This window comes from Nerophis lumbriciformis, linkage group LG18, assembly GCF_033978685.3.
Source record: "Nerophis lumbriciformis linkage group LG18, RoL_Nlum_v2.1, whole genome shotgun sequence".
Classification (NCBI taxonomy): Eukaryota; Metazoa; Chordata; class Actinopteri; order Syngnathiformes; family Syngnathidae; genus Nerophis; species Nerophis lumbriciformis.
In genome coordinates this window covers 12,697,501-12,718,484 of record NC_084565.2, presented here as the reverse complement: position 1 = coordinate 12,718,484, position 20,984 = coordinate 12,697,501, and the positions used below count along the sequence as shown (strand labels likewise).

The window sequence follows — 20,984 nt, the reverse complement described above, 5'->3', positions numbered from 1 at the left end:
ACAGTTTTGCAATGTGTCGAAACGCTTCATGACGCCTCATCAACCCATCACTAGAATACGGGATGTCACCAGAAAGACAAACTGAAAACAATGAACTTAAACACTACAAACATGATTAACGAAAACAGGTGCGTGACTCAAAACGTGAAACAGGTGCGTGACGTGACAGGTGAAAACTAATGGGTTGCTATGGTGACAAACAAGAGTGCACAATGAGTCCAAACGTGAAACAGGTGAAACTAATGGGTAATCATGGAAACAAGACAAGGGAGTGAAAAGCCAGAAACTAAAGAGTCCAATAACTAAACAAAACATGACAAAAACAAAACATGATTACACAGACATGACAGATTTATGTCATCACTTGTTCTCCGGTCCTTGTTGATGTCTCAAGAATGTTGACTTTGATTGCACAAAATCCATAAAATTACCACAAATGCGCCAGTACTGAGACCGACCGGAGTGGAAGACATGTTTACTTCCGTGAACACTTCAGTGTGGGTCAGATTGCATTCACAGTAAAAATCTTAATTTTTTATTTTTTTTTGTAATGTCAACAGCCACTTAAAATATAGGATTTGACAAAAAAAAAATCCAAATTGGACATCCGACCCTGCAGTGTGAACGTTGCTAATGTAAGGAGAACAAGTTGAAATGTTGATGCTTGTAACATGCAGGCTTTAAATATTTACAACTTACTTGCATATAGGATTGCTTTTAGCGTCTTTTACACAATGAAAACTTCAAAGTGATCCCCTCTACCCTGCGAGTTGTCAATCTGCAGCCCTCGGTGTAAAAAGTGTGATGTGTGTAATGGGAACCGGAGGGTGTGTTCCAACTATCGTGGGATCACACTCCTCAGCCTTCCCGGTAAGGTCTATTCAGGTGTACTGGAGAGGAGGCTACGCCGGATAGTCCAACCTCGGATTCAGGAGGAACAGTGTGGTTTTCGTCCTGGTCGTGGAACTGTGGACCAGCTCTATACTCTCGGCAGGGTCCTTGAGGGTGCATGGGAGTTTGCCCAACCAGTCTACATGTGCTTTGTGGACTTGGAGAAGGCATTCGACCGTGTCCCTCGGGAAGTCCTGTGGGGAGTGCTCAGAGAGTATGGGGTATCGGACTGTCTGATTGTGGCAGTCCGCTCCCTGTATGATCAGTGCCAGAGCTTGGTCCACATTGCCGGCAGTAAGTCGGACACGTTTCCAGTGAGGGTTGGACTCCGCCAAGGCTGCCCTTTGTCACCCATTCTGTTCATAACCTTTATGGACAGAATTTCTAGGCGCAGTCAGGGCGTTGAGGGTATCTGGTTTGGTGGCTGCAGGATTAGGTCTCTGCTATTTGCAGATGATGTGGTCCTGATGGCTTCCTCCGGCCAAGATCTTCAGCTCTCACTGGATCGGTTCGCAGCCGAGTGTGAAGCGACTGGGATGGGAATCAGCACCTCCAAGTCCGAGTCCATGGTTCTCTCCCGGACAAGGGTGGAGTGCCATCTCCGGGTTGGGGAGGAGATCTTGCCCCAAGTGGAGGAGTTCAAGTACCTCGGAGTCTTGTTCACGAGTGGGGGAAGAGTGGATCGTGAGATCGACAGGCGGATCGGTGCGGCGTCTTCAGTAATGCGGACGCTGTATCGATCCGTTGTGGTGAAGAAGGAGCTGAGCCGGAAGGCAAAGCTCTCGATTTACCGGTCGATCTACGTTCCCATCCTCACCTATGGTCATGAGCTTTGGGTCATGACCGAAAGGACAAGATCACGGGTAAAAGCGGCCGAAATGAGTTTCCTCCGCCGAGTGGCGGGGCTCTCCCTTAGAGATAGGGTGAGAAGCTCTGTCATTCGGGGGGAGCTCAAAGTAAAGCCGCTGCTCCTCCACATGGAGAGGAGCCAGATGAGGTGGTTCGGGCATCTGGTCAGGATGCCACCCGAACGCCTCCCTGGGAAGGTGTTTCGGGCACGTCCGACCGGTAGGAGGCCACGGGGAAGACCCAGGACACGCTGGGAAGACTATCTCTCCCGGCTGGCCTGGGAACGCCTCGGGATCCCCCGGGAGGAGCTGGACGAAGTGGCTGGGGAGAGGAAAGTCTGGGCTTCCCTGCTTAAGCTGCTGCCCCCGCGACCCGACCTCGGATAAGCGGAAGAAGATGGATGGATGGATGGATGGTGTGTAATGAAAGCAGGTCAGCAAGGTAGCGAACCAAAGCTGCCATTATCCGGCAACTGGGAATACAAACGGGGGAGAAAAATATAGAGGACAAGAATGAAAGAGGAAAAACAACAAAAGAGCTGGAAATAAAATCAAAACGTGAACACGCCGACGATGCATTCCAACAGGGTTTGGGTTTTCAGACCAATTATACGGTTTCCCCGGTGCCTGAAGCTTTGGAGAGTAAACAGTCTCTCATTTGGCAGACAGGCTCAGAGTGGAGGTAGCAGATGAGAGGCTGAGTAAAACCACACAGAACTTTTCGTGGTTGCTGAGGGCAACACAAGCAATGCGTGTGTGTGTGTGTGTGTGTGTGTGTGTGTGTGTGTGTGTGTCTGAACACTGACAGGAAGCACTCCTGACTTACTGTAACATGAAAGGTGGCCCAGATCTTATAGTTCCAACAATATTCAACTTGTATAAAACCATTTGAAAATGACAATTTTACGACTGACATTATAAAAATGGACCTGTAGCTTGATAAATTAGTTCAACCCTCTGAGTTTAGGGCATACCGTATTTTTCGGACTATAAGTCGCAGTTTTTTTCATAGTTTGGCCGGGGGTGCGACTTATGTGTGAAATGATTAACACATTATAATATTATTTATCTCATTCACGTAAGAGACTAGACCAGGGGTCGGCAACCCGCGGCTCCGGAGCCGCATGCGGCTCTGTGCCAGCAATCGGAGTGTTGCTGGTTACTGGGGTTCAATCCCCACCTTCTACCATCCTAGTCACGTCCGTTGTGTCCTTGGGCAAGACACTTCACCCCTTGCTCCTGATGGCTGCTGGTTAGCGCCTTGCACGGCAGCTCCCACCATCAGTGTGTGAATGTATGTGTGAATGGGTGAATGTGGTAATACTGTCAAAGCGCTTTGAGTACCTTGAAGGTAGAAAAGCGCTATACAAGTACAAGTATAACCCATTTGATCACTCTGATGCGGCTCGGCAGCTTACTTGCTGAACCCCCCAATTTACCCGTGAGACTTCCGGATTTCAGTGCCTCTCGCAGAAAACTCCCGGGATTAAAATTCACCGATTTTCAACCTTACAGCTTTAATAAGGGCGTGCCATGATGGTACAACATTTGGCGCCCTCTACAATCTATATTATCAACGTGCCAGCCCAACACTTGTTATACAATATACATTTTCTGCTTGCACACGTACATGACAGCAAGGCATACTTGGTCAACAGCCACACAGGTTACACTGACGGTGACCATATAAAACAACTTTAACACTCTTACTAATAATGCGCCACACTTTGAACCAAAACCAAACAAGAATGACAAACACATTTCGGGAGAACATCTGCACCTTAACACAACATAAACACAACAGAACAAACACCCAGAATCCCATGCAGCCCTGACTCTTCCGGGCTACATTATACACCCCGCCCCCACCCCAAGCCTGCTCCCTCACACATCAACCCCCCCCCCTCTCTGTGCGTCGGTTGAGGTAGGCGGGGTTTGGTAGCGGGGGTGTATAATGTAGCCCGGGAGAGTTAGGGCTGCATGGGATTCTGGGTATTTGTCCTGTTGTGTTACGGTGCAGATGTTCTCCCGAAATGTGTTTGTCATTCTTGTTTGGTGTGGGTTCACAGTGTGGCGCATTATTAGTAAGAGTGTTAAAGTTTTTTTTATACCGCGACCGTCAGTGTAACCTGTGTGGTTGTTGACCAAGTATGCCTTGCTGTCACCTACTTGAGCAAGCGGAAGCCCCATTCAACATGTGGCTGACCAGGCACGTTGATTTTAGTGGCCGCTATATGTCGTACCGTCACGGCACGCATGACGCTGACAACCGCTATTCAGTAAAAACCCGCGTGCCGCACCAGCTTAAAAATTCCTTAAAAAGGTGTGACCATCGTGTCTGAGACCCCTGGTTTGTACATAGCACAAAGCAAAAAAAAAAACTTTGTATGCAGTATAATTTCATTTAAAATTTCAAAAAATTTTGCGGCTCCCATTGTTATCTATAATTTGTGAAACTGGTCAAAATGGCTCTTTGACTGGGTAAAGGTTGCCGACCCCTGGACTAGACGTATAAGATTTCATGGCATTTAGCGATTAGGAGTGACAGATTGTTTGGTAAACGTATAGCATGTTCTATATGTTTTAGTTATTTGAATGACTCTTACCATAATATGTTACGTTAACATACCAGTTGGTTATTTATGCCTCATATAACGTACACTTATTCAGCCTGTTCACTATTCTTTATTTATTTTAAATTGCCTTTCAAATGTCTATTCTTGCTGTTGGCTTTTATCAAATACATTTCCCCAAAAAAATGCGACTTATACTCCAGTGCGACTTATATATGTTTTTTTCCTTCTTTATTATGCATTTTCGGCAGGTGCGACTTATACTCCGAAAAATACGGTACATGTTTTAGATTGCATTGTTCCAGATGTTTAACGACAATGCTTGAAAAACAATTATATACTGTCAACAGCCCATGAGTCTTAGACTTATAACTCAAGAATGTACATTCTTAATGCTTGATAATTCACTCTCAATATTCTTAGGGACATAGTTTTCTCTAGGAGAGGAAAGACAATTGTTTTATTTCTTCCTTACCTCTAAAGGCTTTAGTGGCCACATGTGTGGACAGCACCTTTTAGCTCTTATTTCCAAAAGTGTGTACACTACTGAATTGGGGGTCTTATGGCCACTTATGTGGACACGTATACTGCCATCTGGTGGTGTCAGAAGAGTATAACATACAATGAAATTTGGGGAGAAAAAAAGTGTAAAAATAAAAATTAGCATGTTACTACACATGAAGCACACATTTGTGTACTTATGGACTAAGTACATCATATAAAAATATGATTTTTAGTTGTTATTCTAATTAGGGTCCAATAAGCCCAAATAGCAAACAAACAGCTTGGGCCTTAAGAGGTTAAAAAGGCCTAAAATAAATGTTTTCAATAAATCAGCAAACAATGAGTAACATCAAAAATGTCCAAAGGTTTTGGAATTGGATTGCATTATTATGGTATTGTTGTGTATTGTTGTGTTGGATTGATTAATAAATTCTTAATTAAAAAAATAAAATAAATAATAATAAAAAAAAAAAATTTTAATTCCCCAAATTATATTTTCTATTTTCACATAATCTAATGCATTTTTTGTGCTAGGATTTCTACTTGGACTATTGACTTAATTGTTATTTCTAATTTTTGCCCACTATATGGCGCTACTTTTTTCCCCCATTCAAAGCATTCAGAAAAAATCCACGTCTCATATGGTGCCTTGATACTGAAATAATTTAAAAAATGGGTTACCATAAAGCCGATACTTTTTTCCTACACTTTGAACCCTGCGGCATATAAGACGGTGCGGCTAAATAATGGATTTTTCTTCGCTGATGGCCGTAATAAAAAGTTTGAAAAAAAAAAAGAAGGTGTTTTATTGTTTGTGCTATGGCGCCATCTTATGGACTAGATCATTTACCGGTAGTGCTTTTTATTTCTTACCCCAACCGGAGTGCCATTCAGTCTTTTAGCCGTCCATAGCGTTCCTACTCGTATGGATTCATCACTCCAAGCAACGTTTGTAAGTTTTACAATATAACTACAACATTTCTTACTTACTAAACCGTCCCATGCACCCCTACAGTCAGTAGGGGTGTTTTCATGCATATGTGTACGTGCTATTGTAACGTATTGACGCGCGTCCTTAGTAGAGGTGGGGGAAATAATCTATTTTTAGATGCATCGCAATTTGGACAATATTAGAAACGATGAGTAAACATCAATAATCGATTTATTTATTGTAAATAAAGTAATGCAGACAGATCTAAAATTTGGCTGACTGCAGCGAGCCACCACACAGAGATCCAACAAGCTCCTTTATTGTTGAGCACTTGTGGTCCAGTTTTGCACACAATTTAATTAATTAATTTAAAATAATTAATTAATTAGTTTAAATTAAATAGATAATTAATTAAATTCCCACATTTTATTTATTAAATGTGGGAATTAATTTACCTGTTTCTTATTCTAAATAATAATAATAATAATAATACCTGGGATTTATATAGCGCTTTTCTAAGTACCCAAAGTCGCTTTACATGTAGAATAGTTTTTTTAAAGTTGCAAGTGATAAACTCTTATTTAGTGGATTGAAAAGAAATGTAAAACTGCATCAATTTACATAAAATTTACACTAATTAAAGATGCATCAATAATCGATTTTTATCGTAGCTCGTAGCTCTTGAATCGTAATTGTAACCGAATCGTGAGGTGCCCAAAGATTCCCACCTCTAGTCGTTTGCATTAGCTACTACAGGTAAAAGCCAGTAAATTAGAATATTATGAAAAACTTGATTTATTTCAGTAATTGCATTCAAAAGGTGTAACTTGTACATTATATTTATTCATTGCACACAGACTGATGCATTCAAATGTTTATTTCATTTAATTTTGATGATTTGAAGTGGCAACAAATGAAATTCCAAAATTCCGTGTGTCACAAAATTAGAATATTACTTAAGGCTAATACAAAAAAGGGAGTTTTAGAAATGTTGGCCAACTGAAAAGTATGAAAATGAAAAATATGAGCATGTACAATACTCAATACTTGGTTGGAGCTCCTTTTGCCTCAATTACTGCGTTAATGCGGCGTGGCATGGAGTCGATGAGTTTCTGGCACTGCTCAGGTGTTATGAGAGCCCAGGTTGCTCTGATAGTGGCCTTCAACTCTTCTGCGTTTTTGGGTCTGGCATTCTGCATCTTCCTTTTCACAATACCCCACAGATTTTCTATGGGGCTAAGGTCAGGGGAGTTGGCGGGCCAATTTAGAACAGAAATTCCATGGTCCGTAAACCAGGCACGGGTAGATTTTGCGCTGTGTGCAGGCGCCAAGTCCTGTTGGAACTTGAAATCTCCATCTCCATAGAGCAGGTCAGCAGCAGGAAGCATGAAGTGCTCTAAAACTTGCTGGTAGACGGCTGCGTTGACCCTGGATCTCAGGAAACAGAGTGGACCGACACCAGCAGATGACATGGCACCCCAAACCATCACCCAACCATGCAAATTTTGCATTTCCTTTGGAAATCGAGGTCCCAGAGTCTGGAGGAAGACAGGAGAGGCACAGGATCCACGTTGCCTGAAGTCTAGTGTAAAGTTTCCACCATCAGTGATGGTTTGGGGTGCCATGTCATCTGCTGGTGTCGGTCCACTCTGTTTCCTGAGATCCAGGGTCAACGCAGCCGTCTACCAGCAAGTTTTAGAGCACTTCATGCTTCCTGCTGCTGACCTGCTCTATGGAGATGGAGATTTCAAGTTCCAACAGGACTTGGCGCCTGCACACAGCGCAAAATCTACCCGTGCCTGGTTTACGGACCATGATATTTCTGTTCTAAATTGGCCCGCCAACTCCCCTGACCTTAGCCCCATAGAAAATCTGTGGGGTATTGTGAAAAGGAAGATGCAGAATGCCAGACCCAAAAACGCAGAAGAGTTGAAGGCCACTATCAGAGCAACCTGGGCTCTCATAACACCTGAGCAGTGCCAGAAACTCATCGACTCCATGCCACGCCGCATTAACGCAGTAATTGAGGCAAAAGGAGCTCCAACCAAGTATTGAGTATTGTACATGCTCATATTTTTCATTTTCATACTTTTCAGTTGGCCAACATTTCTAAAAATCCCTTTTTTGTATTAGCCTTAAGTAATATTCTAATTTTGTGACACACGGAATTTTGGATTTTCATTTGTTGCCACTTCAAATCATCAAAATTAAATGAAATAAACATTTGAATGCATCAGTCTGTGTGCAATGAATAAATATAATGTACAAGTTACACCTTTTGAATGCAATTACTGAAATAAATCAAGTTTTTCAAAATATTCTAATTTACTGGCTTTTACCTGTATGTTAACACGTTTACGAGTGTCTGTGTTAGTACTGTTATCTTACAACGGCATTCATTTTGTATTGTTTCAGTTTCCCAAAGTCCTCAGTAAATTCACCAAAACGTCACCGTGGATTTATTGAGTCTGTTTAGCTGATTGGAGAGCTAGCTTGCGCAGCTAGTGGGTCCTCAACAATGACCTCTGTTTTGTTTGATCAGCCGTTTTACTGTCAGGTTATGGACACTGTTTGGAAACTACTAAGGTACCGTATTTTTCGGAGTATAAGTCGCACCGGCCGAAAATGCATAATAAAGAAGGGAAAAACATATATAAGTCGCACTGGAGTATAAGTCGCATTTTTGGGGGAAATGTATTTGATAAAAGCCAACAGCAAGAATAGACATTTGAAAGGCAATTTAAAATAAATAAAGAATAGTGAACAACAGGCTGAATAAGTGTACGTTATATGAGGCATAAATAACCAACTGGTATGTTAACGTAACATATTATGGTAAGAGTCATTCAAATAACTATAACATATAGAACATGCTATACGTTTACCAAACAATCTGTCACTCCCAATCGCTAAATCCCATGAAATCTTATACGTCTAGTCTCTTACGTGAATGAGATCAATAATATTATAATGTGTTAATCATTTCACACATAAGTCGCTCCTGAGTATAACTATGAAAAAAACTGCGACTTATAGTCCGAAAAATACGGTATGTAAATAAAAATGTATAAAATATTTCGCTGTAAATAACTCATTTTGCAACGTATATATCTGCGGCTTATAGTCTGGTGCGGCTAATATATGAGAAAATATGTTTTTCTTGTAAAATTAAGTGAGTGTGGCCAATGTTCCCTCTATGGTGCGCGCCTGTGCAATTGCGCACTGCTCAAGCGTCCTCTGCGCACGGTAAATCTATGCCCCGCACAAATAAAAAAATAAGCGCATAACAATTTTCGACACACGGACACGACAGAGAAAATAGTTTTCGTCATCATTGTTTTCAAATTTTGTAACGTCTGTCGAGACGCTTTGAGGACATGAATTCCATCCATCACTTTACTGAGCAAAACACTTAATTGTCGGCCATAAACACATCACCAAAACATTAGTAAAAAAAAAAAGATATCTAGCAAAAGTGGTCATTTTCTGCAGTACAAACCAGACCAAAAGCAACTTTGTTATATCAACAGCAGCCGCTTGCTCTTTCTCACTTGCGCCAACACATGCACATATGGCACTTAGCCAGTGATGCGTTTACAGCCACACAAAAAGTCGGACAACTCCAACACCACACATAAAGTGTCATTCCAGGTGGTTACACTATGATTTACCAATCATACTTTCAACCTTATTGAAAATAAGATATTCTTCATCTCAGTATGTTAATAATGACTGAATTAATTAATTAATTACATATTACAAAACTGTTGTATACTAATTCATAGATGTTATTTTATTATATAAAAAGGTCAGTAAATGATTCTATATATTTGTAAACGCTTTGAAGTGGGAAAGGGGTAGGATTAAATAAGCTTTGCTTCTTCCTACTCCTTTTCGGGCATGATGTAAAATGAAATGATATGAAATTGTGTGATGTATTATGATTTATTAGCAATCTTAATTTATAAATATTAATTATGAAATGCTGTTAGTATATTAAATAAATACTAATAAAAATATATTTTTTACAAACAGGAAGTTGCAGGAATGTACACATGATCCCCTGCTTACATCTCATTGTGCAACATGTGAATGTTTTAATGGGATCTAAATGCAATGTCTGAAAGGGGTACAAATTATTTCCAAAGCAGGACCTCCACCCAGACAAACAATACAAGTACTCAGTTCATGAAAAACAATATTTTTTGTTATTGTCATTGTAAGTGAATCTAAACACTTATATTAGAAAATAATCTCATGAAAATGACTGCTGTCATTTGATTATAATAATAAGAGAATGTTGTCTGTCTATCTGTGTTGGCCCTGCGATGAGGTGGGGACTTGTCCAGGGTGTACCCCGCCTCCCGCCCGAATGCAGCTGAGATAGGCTCCAGCGACCCCGAAAGGGACAAGCGGTACAAAATGGATGGATGTCATCAAAACAATATTTTTTAAAATACATACTCTGTATATATGTCCTATATTGTATATTGTCATGAAGTGTTTTAAAAGTCTTTTTTTAGTTGGAGGCAGTCTGTAATTTGGCCCTTCAAACCACAGGGCGAAACACAGGAACCACACCCATGAAGGAAGTGCGGCCCAGACATAAACAGCTGCAAAAAAAAAAAAAACAGCATCTTGTCCACATCACTCACCTCTCAGTCCTTGTTCTCGCAGCTCCTGTGCCCAACATGCAGTGTCGTCCTGTGTTGGTAACAATGCCCCTGTGCCCGCTCTCCTCAGATGGACCCCGTGCAGAAGGCTGTTATGACGCACACCTTCGGCCCCCCTGTGGTGAGGACAAAGCGGCCCATCATCTCCTGCAATGTCTGCCAAATCCGCTTCAACTCAGAGGTAGAAAAACTCAAGTTTGTCTGTCGGGGAGCGACTAATTATTGTTTAGAGCAGTACTTCTCAAATAGTGGGGCAGTGCGATGCCAGGGGAACGTGCTACGAACAATGGGAGACCGGGCTTTCTGCTCCGCCGCTCCCAGTCTGTTGAACACTCTCCCTGACCACCTGAGGGCACCACAGACTGTGGATGCTTTTTAAAAAAAGGCTTAAAAGCCCTTTTTTTAAAAAAACTTTTAGATATATGCATACTAGTTATAGCTATTTGGCTGTTGTAGTTTTTATTTTTATTTATTTATTTATTTATTATCTTTTTATGTATTTATTTAATACACTGTAGCACTTTGAGATTGTTTACTCAATATAAAGTGCTTTTTACAAATACAATCTATTATTTATCAGTATCATGCAACATAATGCTTCAACCCCATCTTAGGAAAAACGTTAATCTGACTTCCTCATTTTAATAAAAAAAAAAAAACCCTGTGTCAGGTTCGATCACTGATGACATCTATTAAACAAGACAAGAAGCAAAGAAGCAAACAAAGACAGAATTCAATTTGGCTCAGTGAGGAGAAACGTGTACATCTGTACCCTTGTACAGTGTCATTACGCTCTGCCGAAAGATTGTACGCCTCCTCTTTTTTTTGACTTTCCCTGGCAACAGCTGTGTCTAAAGGGACGGGGGTCGTAAACAGCCATCGCCTTTGATTACAAAACAGTTCAAAAGAAAAGAGTTAAAAAAAGAGGTGCCTGGAACTTGGGAATATCCTGCTTTCTCTCCGCTTTGTAGTTCTCGGGTCAAATCAAAATCTTTCTGTTGATTACGATACATCAAAGAAACAGAACACCTTCATGTTGCTTCCCATCCTACACAGTGGAGCTTTACAAGCCTTCTTCTTGGGGCGGTATGGCGTAGTGGGTAGAGCGGCCATGCCAGAAACCTGAGGGTTGCAGGTTCGCTCCCCGCCTCTTGACATCCAAATCGCTGCCGTTGTGTCCTTGGGCAAGACACTTCATCCTTGCCCCCGGTGCCACTCACACTGGTTAATGAATGATAGGTGGTGGTCGGAGGGGCCGTAGGCGCAAACTGGCAGCCTCGCTTCCGTCAGTCTACCCCAGGGCAGCTGTGGCTACAAATGTAGCTTACCACCACCAGGTGTAAATGAATGATGGGTTCCCACATCTCTGTGAGCCATATGAGTATCTAATAATAGAAAAGCGCGATATAAAATCTAATCCATTATTATTATTATTTATTACGCTATGCCGAAATATTGTACGCCTCCTCTTTTATTTGGACTTTCCCTGATTACATGGCAACAGCTGTTTCTAAAGGGACGGGGGTCGTAAACAGCCATCGCCTTTGATAACAAAACAGTTCAAAAGAAAAGGTCGGTTCAAAGAAAAGGTCGTAAAAGAGTTTAAAAAAAAAAAAAAAGAGGTGCCTGGAACTTGGGCAGATCCTGCTTTCTCTCCGCTTTGTAGTTCTCGGGTCAAATCAAAATCTTTCTGTTGATTACGATACATCAAAGAAACAGAACACCTTCATGTTGCTTCCCATCCTACACAGTGGAGTTTAACAAGCCTTCTTCTTGGGGCGGTATGGCGTAGTGGGTAGAGCGGTCGTGCCAGAAACCTGAGGGTTGCAGGTTCGCTCCCCGCCTCTTGACATCCAAATCGCTGCCGTTGTGTCCTTGGGCAAGACACTTCATCCTTGCCCCCGGTGCCACTCACACTGGTGAATGAATGATGAATGAATGGTGGTCGGAGGGGCCGTAGGCGCAAACTGGCAGCCTCGCCCAGGGCAGCTGTGGCTACAAATGTAGCTTACCACCACCAGGTGTGAATGAATGATGGGTTCCCACTTCTCTGTGAGCGCTTTGAGTATCTAATAATAGAAAAGCGCAATATAAAATCTAATCCATTATTATTATTATGATTTATTACGCTCTGCCGAAATATTGTACGCTCCTCTTTTATTTGGACTTTCCCTGATTACATGGCAACAGCTGTTTCTAAAGGGACGGGGGTCGTAAACAGCCATCGCCTTTGATAACAAAACAGTTCAAAAGAAAAGGTCGTAAAAGAGTTAAAAAAAGTGGTGCCTGGAACTTGGGCAGATCCTGCTTTCTCTCCGCTTTGTAGTTCTCGGGTCAAATCAAAATCTTTCTGTTGATTACGATACATCAAAGAAACAGAACACCTTCATGTTGCTTCCCATCCTACACAGTGGAGTTTTATAAGCCTTCTTCTTGGTAGGTTCAAAGACAGCTTTTGTCTTCTCGCCGGGAACTCATGGCAACACAAAGTTCTGTGATAACTTAGATACAATTATTCTGACACCCTGTTTTTTATTCTTTTCTTTTTTTCATTTATTTTAGTCAATGACATAAAAACAGTACAAGGTAGACAACACATAATAATATAAATGACTATAATGCAAAAGGTAGAGTATGTAAGCATGATTAAAAAAAACCCTGTTTTGTTAGTTAAAGTATATCCTTAATAGTGCTCCTAAATACGTGTGATTGTTTATAGAAATGAAAGACTCGCGTGGTCATCATCCCTCAGCAGTAAATTGCCAGGAGACTACAAGATTTACTCTGATGATATTTTAATGGAAGAGGTGTCCGATAAGAGCCACAGGAGCCAAGTGAACTGCAGCGTGTCCTTGAAGACACCCTAAAGCTGATTCGGCAGATTTTTTTTTTTAATTTCATTTTGACAGATGGAATGTTGCCAGCTTGAAGCAGTGCGACTGACGGGCTAAAAATGTAACGTTTTCAACAAAGATGCAGAAGCTGCAGTCTCCGCTTGAAAACGCTGACCTTACTGTTAAGAGTGTCCGCCCTGAGATGGGTAGGTCGTGAGTTCAAACCCCGGCCGAGTCATACCAAAGACTATGAAAATGGGAGCCGTTACCTCCCTGCTTGGCACTCAGCATCAAGGGTTGGAATTGGGGGTTAAATCACTAAAAATGATTCCCGGGTGCGGCCACTGCTGCCGCTCACTGCTCCCCTCACCTCCCAGGGGGTGATCAAGGGTGATGGGTCAAATGCAGAGAATAATTTCGCCACACCGAGTGTGTGTGTGTGACAATCATTGGTACTTTAACTTTAACTTAGCGGGTTTCTACCAAGCCTGTGATTTCTCCTACAATTACATCACAGAGTTCTTTTCAGATTTGGTTGTGTTGGGTTGGAGTTAGACCGCTCCTTCTCAAATAGTGGAACATGCTTTATTAGTAGCTGCGTTTCCATTACCTCTAGAAATGTGCAAAAAACTATCGCCATGAGAAACTGGTGGTGGTTAGAGCTGTGGTGGTTAGGGCTATAGTGGTTAGAGCTGTGGTGGTTAGAACTATGAAGGTTAGAGCTGTGGTTGCTAGAACCATGGTGGTTAGGGCTATGATGGTTAGAGCTATGGAGGTTATAGCTGTGGTTGCTAGAACTATGGTGGTTAGGACTATGGTGGTTAGAGCTGTGGTTGTTAGAGCTGTGGAGGTTAGAGCTGTGGTTGCTAGAACTATGATGGTTAGGGCTATGATGGTTAGAGCTGTGGTTGTTAGAGCTATGGAGGTTAGAGCTGTGGTTGCTACAACTATGGTGGTTAGGGCTATGGTGGTTAGGGCTAAGGTTGTTAGAGCTATGGTTGTTAGAGCTATGGTGGTTAGGGCTAAGGTTGTTAGAGCTGTGGTGGTTAGAGCTATGGAGGTTAGAGCTGTGGTTGCTAGAACTATGGTGGTTAGGGCTATGGTGGTTAGAGCTATGGTGGTTAGGGCTAAGGTTGTTAGAGCTGTGGTGGTTAGAGCTATGGAGGTTAGAGCTGTGGTTGCTAGGGCTATGATGGTTAGAGCTGTGGTGGTTAGAGCTGTGGTTGCTAGAACTATGATGGTTAGGGCTATGATGTTAGCGCTGTGGTGGTTAGAGCTATGGAGGTTAGAGCTGTGGTTGCTAGAACTATGATGGTTATGGCTATGGTGGTTAGAGCTGTGGTTGTTAGAGCTATGGAGGTTAGAGCTGTGGTTGCTACAACTATGGTGGTTAGGGCTATGGTGGTTAGAGCTATGGTGGTTAGGGCTAAGGTGGTTAGAGCTATGGTGGTTAGAGCTATGGTGGTTAGGGCTAAGGTTGTTAGAGCTATGGTGGTTAGAGCTATGGTGGTTAGGGCTAAGGTTGTTAGAGCTGTGGTGGTTAGAGCTGTGGTTGCTAGAACAATGGTGGTTAGGGCTATGGTGGTTAGAGCTATGGAGGTTAGAGCTGTGGTTGCTACAACTATGGTGGTTAGGGCTATGGTGGTCAGAGCTGTGGTGGTTAGAGCTATGGAGGTTAGAGCTGTGGTTGCTAGAACTATGATGGTTAGAGCTGTGGTTGTTAGAGCTGTGGTGGTTAGAGCTATGGAGGTTAGAGCTGTGGTCTAACTTAGACCTACATTTCATAAATTGACAACCCCCAGCAAAAATCAACAGGAAGTTTGCAATTCCCCCTTCAAAACAAAAGTTTTGTAAAAAAACGGTCACCTTTTTTCAAACATTATCTCCTCTGAGCGCGTTTGTCGTGTCAGCTTCAAACTAGCACAAGAGAGAGATTGAACCCTTCTGATTGAAAGATGACCAAAGAGTTTTAATTACTGCTCCGGTTTGGATTTTATGTGCCGTCAAAGTCGGTCCCGTCCATCGCTGCTTGCAGCTTTAATTTTACTTGTTTTGGAAAGTCTTGACAAGCCGAATTTTCTTGTTCTATTGACAGATAATTTTGCTTAGTTCAAGTAAAATACCCCTCATTTTTGTATTTTTAGGGACCGAATGTCCCTTTGGGACAGAGGACCCTATTGTATTTCGTGCGTTTTATTAATATTATTCCGCGGCCCCTTTGAGCTGTAATTTTACCCCTTTAACATGCTTCAAAACTCACCATATTCGACACACACATCAGGACTGGCAAAAATTGCCATCTAATAAAAAAACCAAACACCAAAACTCAAGATTGCGCTCTAGCACCCCCTAGGACAAAACAGACAAAACTGCTTGTAACTTCAGGTAAACATGTCATAGAGACATGAAACAAAAACTTCTATGTAGGTCTGACTTAGATCTAGATTTCATACATTGACATCCTTCAGCAAAAATCAACAGGAAGTTGGCAATTCCCCCTTCAAAACAAAAGCTTTGTAAAAACAGTCACTTTTGCCTCTTTGAGCTGTAATTTGACCCCCTTAACATGCTTCAAAACTCACCAAACTGGACACGCACATCAGGACTGGCAAAAATTGTGAACTAATAAAAATCCCAACCCCAAAACTCAAAATTGCGCTCTAGCACCCCCTAGGAAGAAAACACAGACACAACTGCTCCTAGGAAGAAAACTCAGACAAAACTGCCTGTAACTTCTAGTAGGAATGTCTTAGAGACATGAAACAAAAACCTCTATGTAGCCGCAAAAATCAACAGGAAGTTTGCAATTCCCCCTTCAAAACAAAAGTTTTGTAAAAAACGGTCACCTTTTTTCAAACATTATCTCCTCTGAGCGCGTTTGTCGTGTCAGCTTCAAACTAGCACAAGAGAGAGATTGAACCCTTCCGATTGAAATTTGACCAAAGAGTTTCAATTACTGCTCCGGTTTGGATTTTATGTGCCGTCAAAGTCGGTCCCGTCCATCGCTGCTTGCAGCTTTAATTTTACTTGTTTTGGAAAGTCTTGACAAGCCGAATTTCCTTGTTCTATTGGCAGATAATTTTGCTTAGTTCAAATAAAATACCCCTCATTTTTGTATTTTTTTTTTCTTGTTTTTGAATACTGACTTGAAGCAATTAGTTAGACACATCTGCTGATTGATTAACAGACTCTTCACTTCTGACAAAAGCAATCAAGTATGAAAAACTAAACCAAACATTTTCCGTTTACCATAGTCCTCTAGTAAAAAGTCACAGGTCAAGGGAAGAAAATACAATTCTCATTTGTCTTTTATTTAATTGACATGCTGCGATGATGTCACCCTATGTGTCGCTGACACCATACTTGCCAACCCTCCCGGAATCCGGGAGACTCCCGAAATTCAGCGCCTCTCCCAAAAACCTCCCAGGACAAATTTTCTCCCGAAAATCTCCCGAAATTCAGGCGGAGCTGGAGGCCACGCCCCCTCCAGTTCCATGCGGACCTGAGTCCGCTTTCCCACAATATAAAGAACGTCTACAGTAAAGCAGTCCGTCTGCCGTAAACAGCAATGTTGTGACACAAATAAACAGGACAATACTGCCATCTAGTGCATTTGATGAAAGCACTTTTGTGCGTGCCACACAGCAATGCATCATCAGAGGGTGTTCAGCATGGTTCGAAAAATAGTGACAGAGAATAGAACAAGGATGGACAATTCAACCCTTAACTCAACAATGAGTAGATGAGTGTTATGTGTGTGTATATGTGTAAATAAATGAACACTGAAATTCAAGTATTTCTTTAATTTATATACAGGTAAAAGCCAGTAAATTAGAATATTTTGAAAAACTTGATTTATTTCAGTAATTGCATTCAAAAGGTGTAACTTGTACATTATATTTATTCATTGCACACAGACTGATGCATTCAAATGTTTATTTCATTTAATTTTGATGATTTGAAGTGGCAACAAATGAAAATCCAAAATTCCGTGTGTCACAAAATTAGAATATTACTTAAGGCTAATACAAAAAAGGGATTTTTAGAAATGTTGGCCAACTGAAAAGTATGAAAATGAAAAATATGAGCATGTACAATACTCAATACTTGGTTGGAGCTCCTTTTGCCTCAATTACTGCGTTAATGCGGCGTGGCATGGAGTCGATGAGTTTCTGGCACTGCTCAGGTGTTATGAGAGCCCAGGTTGCTCTGATAGTGGCCTTCAACTCTTCTGCGTTTTTGGGTCTGGCATTCTGCATCTTCCTTTTCACAATACCCCACAGATTTTCTATGGGGCTAAGGTCAGGGGAGTTGGCGGGCCAATTTAGAACAGAAATACCATGGTCCGTAAACCAGGCACGGGTAGATTTTGCGCTGTGTGCAGGCGCCAAGTCCTGTTGGAACTTGAAATCTCCATCTCCATAGAGCAGGTCAGCAGCAGGAAGCATGAAGTGCTCTAAACCTTGCTGGTAGACGGCTGCGTTGACCCTGGATCTCAGGAAACAGAGTGGACCGACACCAGCAGATGACATGGCACCCCAAACCATCACTGATGGTGGAAACTTTACACTAGACTTCAGGCAACGTGGATCCTGTGCCTCATCTGTCTTCCTCCAGACTCTGGGACCTCAATTTCCAAAGGAAATGCAAAATTTGCATGGTTGGGTGATGGTTTGGGGTGCCATGTCATCTGCTGGTGTCGGTCCACTCGGTTTCCTGAGATCCAGGGTCAACGCAGCCGTCTACCAGCAAGTTTTAGAGCACTTCATGCTTCCTGCTGCTGACCTGCTCTATGGACATGGAGATTTCAAGTTCCAACAGGACTTGGCGCCTGCACACAGCGCAAAATCTACCCGTGCCTGGTTTACGGACCATGGTATTTCTGTTCTAAATTGGCCCGCCAACTCCCCTGACCTTAGCCCCATAGAAAATCTGTGGGGTATTGTGAAAAGGAAGATGCAGAATGCCAGACCCAAAAACGCAGAAGAGTTGAAGGCCACTATCAGAGCAACCTGGGCTCTCATAACACCTGAGCAGTGCCAGAAACTCATCGACTCCATGCCACGCCGCATTAACGCAGTAATTGAGGCAAAAGGAGCTCCAACCAAGTATTGAGTATTGTACATGCTCATATTTTTCATTTTCATACTTTTCAGTTGGCCAACATTTCTAAAAATCCCTTTTTTGTATTAGCCTTACACAATATTCTAATTTTGTGACACACGGAATTTTGGATTTTCATTTGTTGCCACTTCAAATCATCAAAATTAAATGAAATAAACATTTGAATGCATCAGTCTGTGTGCAATGAATAAATATAATGTACAAGTTACACCTTTTGAATGCAATTACTGAAATAAATCAAGTTTTTCAAAATATTCTAATTTACTGGCTTTTACCTGTATATATATCCATCCATCCATCCATTTACTACCGCTTGTTCCCTTCAGGGTCGCGGGGATATATATATATATATATATATATATATATATATATATATATATATATATTATATATATATATTATATATATATATATGAAATACTTGACTTGGTGAATTCTAGCTGTAAATATACTCCTCCCCTCTTAACCACGCCCCCAACCACGCCCCCCGAACCCACCCCCCACCCCCCGAAATTGGAGGTCTCAAGGTGGGCAAGTATGCGCTGACACAGACGTCACCATCACGCCTACGCCACGTGACGCAAGCACGGGTCGGATCAGGTTTTTGCGTTCCCATTTGCATCTTGGTGAGCTGAACCGTCAACACTTGACGGAGACGGGGCTTTCACGTGAGCATCCGAGAGGGCATGAATTATGTGTGGACATTTACGGCGCTTGTACAGTTGTCTTTGACGAAAGCACTTTGAGTCATTGACCTTGGCATAGAAAGCCTTTTAGAAACCGTGCACGTTCTTTTAAAGACCACTTAGAAGGCATTAGCGTCTTTACAAGGATTGGAGTAAAAAGGTGTTGTAATCCTGGCCAGAATGAAGAAAATAGTCAGAAATGATTGCTAGTGTTTAGTACTGATTCTGATTGCTTCATACCTGCCAACTTTTGAAATCAGAAAAACCTAGTAGCCAGGGTCCAGGGGCCGCAAGCCCCCGTAGGTCCAGGACAAATGTATTCAAAATCTTTTGACATTAACTTTATATGTTGAAACTTTCAACAAGTTGAAAGAATACGATTTTTGAGAGTATTTGGTTTAATTACACAATATAAATAAGACATGTCATTATTGATATTGCAGACATTATTGTAACAAGAAACTTCAGGTCGAAATTTTGGTTTATGAAAGAAATATAAATAAATATAAATATAAAACTTCATGACGACATTTTTCAAATTAATAAAGAGTAATAGAATAGTATGATAGTTATATGTTACTTGTTTTGAACATGTTATCGTTATCACAAATAAAAATATATACTGTACACAGAAATTATTTTTGATTTGATTTATTGTTTATGTAATAAAAGATTTACTTAAAATTTTATGTTTTGTGAGTTTTTTTATGCTACGAACTGCACTTACCGGCGATGTAAACCGAAGGAGACATTTCCGTAATGAAAGCTGCAACACCCTTTTTAGATCCCATCATCACTGCAGCATTATCGGCAGCAAAGCAAACCAAATTCTGCCAAGGAATTTCGTTTGAGTCTATTTCTTCCGCGAGTATTTTGTAAATGTTTTCGCCTGTGGAAGCCGTATTGCATTCCCTCAAAGACAGAAGTACTGACAATACTTTTCCAATGTCGTCATCGAAATATCGAACACAAATGGGGTACAGTTTTACATCGTCATAATCGGTGCTGCCGTCAGTCGACATGCTAAATGGTTCCGTCTTCATGACATCGGCGATACTTTTTGAGGATTCTGTTCCAAGACACTGAATAATGTTTGATGTTTTGGTTCGACCACATCCATATTTTTTGGCGATTTTCGAGTCGGGACACATTTTCCGAAATAACTGTCCCATGTGATCAGCCAGTGCGATTGGAAGTCCATGCTCAATTATTGCCTCCGTAAATAAAACTTCGGCATTTATCACATCCAAAGAATCTGTTTGGGCGACGAAAAACGTTGAAAGTTTTCCACTTGTATCGCTAGCAACGGCATTAGACTTTTGTTTTTTTGTCCCAACGTGGTCTTTTACATCGCTAATTCCTCCGTGTCCGATCGAAAAATCTTGTCTGCACAAGGTGCAATTCGCGTAGTTTTCACCCTTTTTGGAACGGATAATTATTCCCGGATAGGCTTTTGAATATTCTTCACGGAATGACTGCAGTTTTCTTTTTGGTGTAAGACTCGTTTGCGATTTTTCTCCGGCTGATTCCATGATCGTTCGCTCGTTTGGAAACAATGGCAACTGGTGCCTCGTGCTTGGCAGCGGTGCTATAAATAGCCTCGCGCATGGCATTCGGAATGGCTCGATAGGAAGTTACGGGAAGCAGTGTCGATTGTCATTGTTGTTACGCGATTTCGTGAATAAAACTTTAAAAAAATTTAATTAATGAAAAACCGTATTTTTTTAATCACTGCAACCGTAACCCGGAATAGGTTGATGAAAACCGTACTAATTACGGGAAAACCGGAGTAGTTGGCAGGTATGTTGCTTCCCTTTTTTCTAATGTGCAGACATCCTTTAATACAAGCACCAAAAATAGACTATTTTTTACACCACAAAAATGATAAAAGGAGACCAACACGATGAATTTAATATCCAT

At 41.6% G+C, this 20,984-nt stretch overlaps 2 protein-coding genes across 3 annotated transcripts in view; one reads left to right on the top strand and one right to left on the bottom strand.

Moving 5' to 3' along the window:
• The window catches only part of LOC133617606 (uncharacterized), a 240,565-nt gene that overhangs the window by 159,285 nt on the left and 60,296 nt on the right, over positions 1-20,984 (bottom strand). The window contains exon 3 of the mRNA XM_061977685.2: positions 10,403-10,536. Within this exon, the coding sequence (XP_061833669.1) occupies positions 10,403-10,536 (134 nt within the window). The remainder of the gene's footprint in view (positions 1-10,402; positions 10,537-20,984) is intronic.
• LOC133617603 (zinc finger protein 385A-like) overlaps positions 1-20,984 on the top strand; it is a 110,652-nt gene that overhangs the window by 56,896 nt on the left and 32,772 nt on the right. For both annotated transcript variants that reach the window (XM_061977682.2, XM_061977681.2), the window contains one exon: positions 10,491-10,601. In XM_061977682.2, coding sequence (XP_061833666.1) covers positions 10,491-10,601 — 111 coding nt within the window. The remainder of the gene's footprint in view (positions 1-10,490; positions 10,602-20,984) is intronic.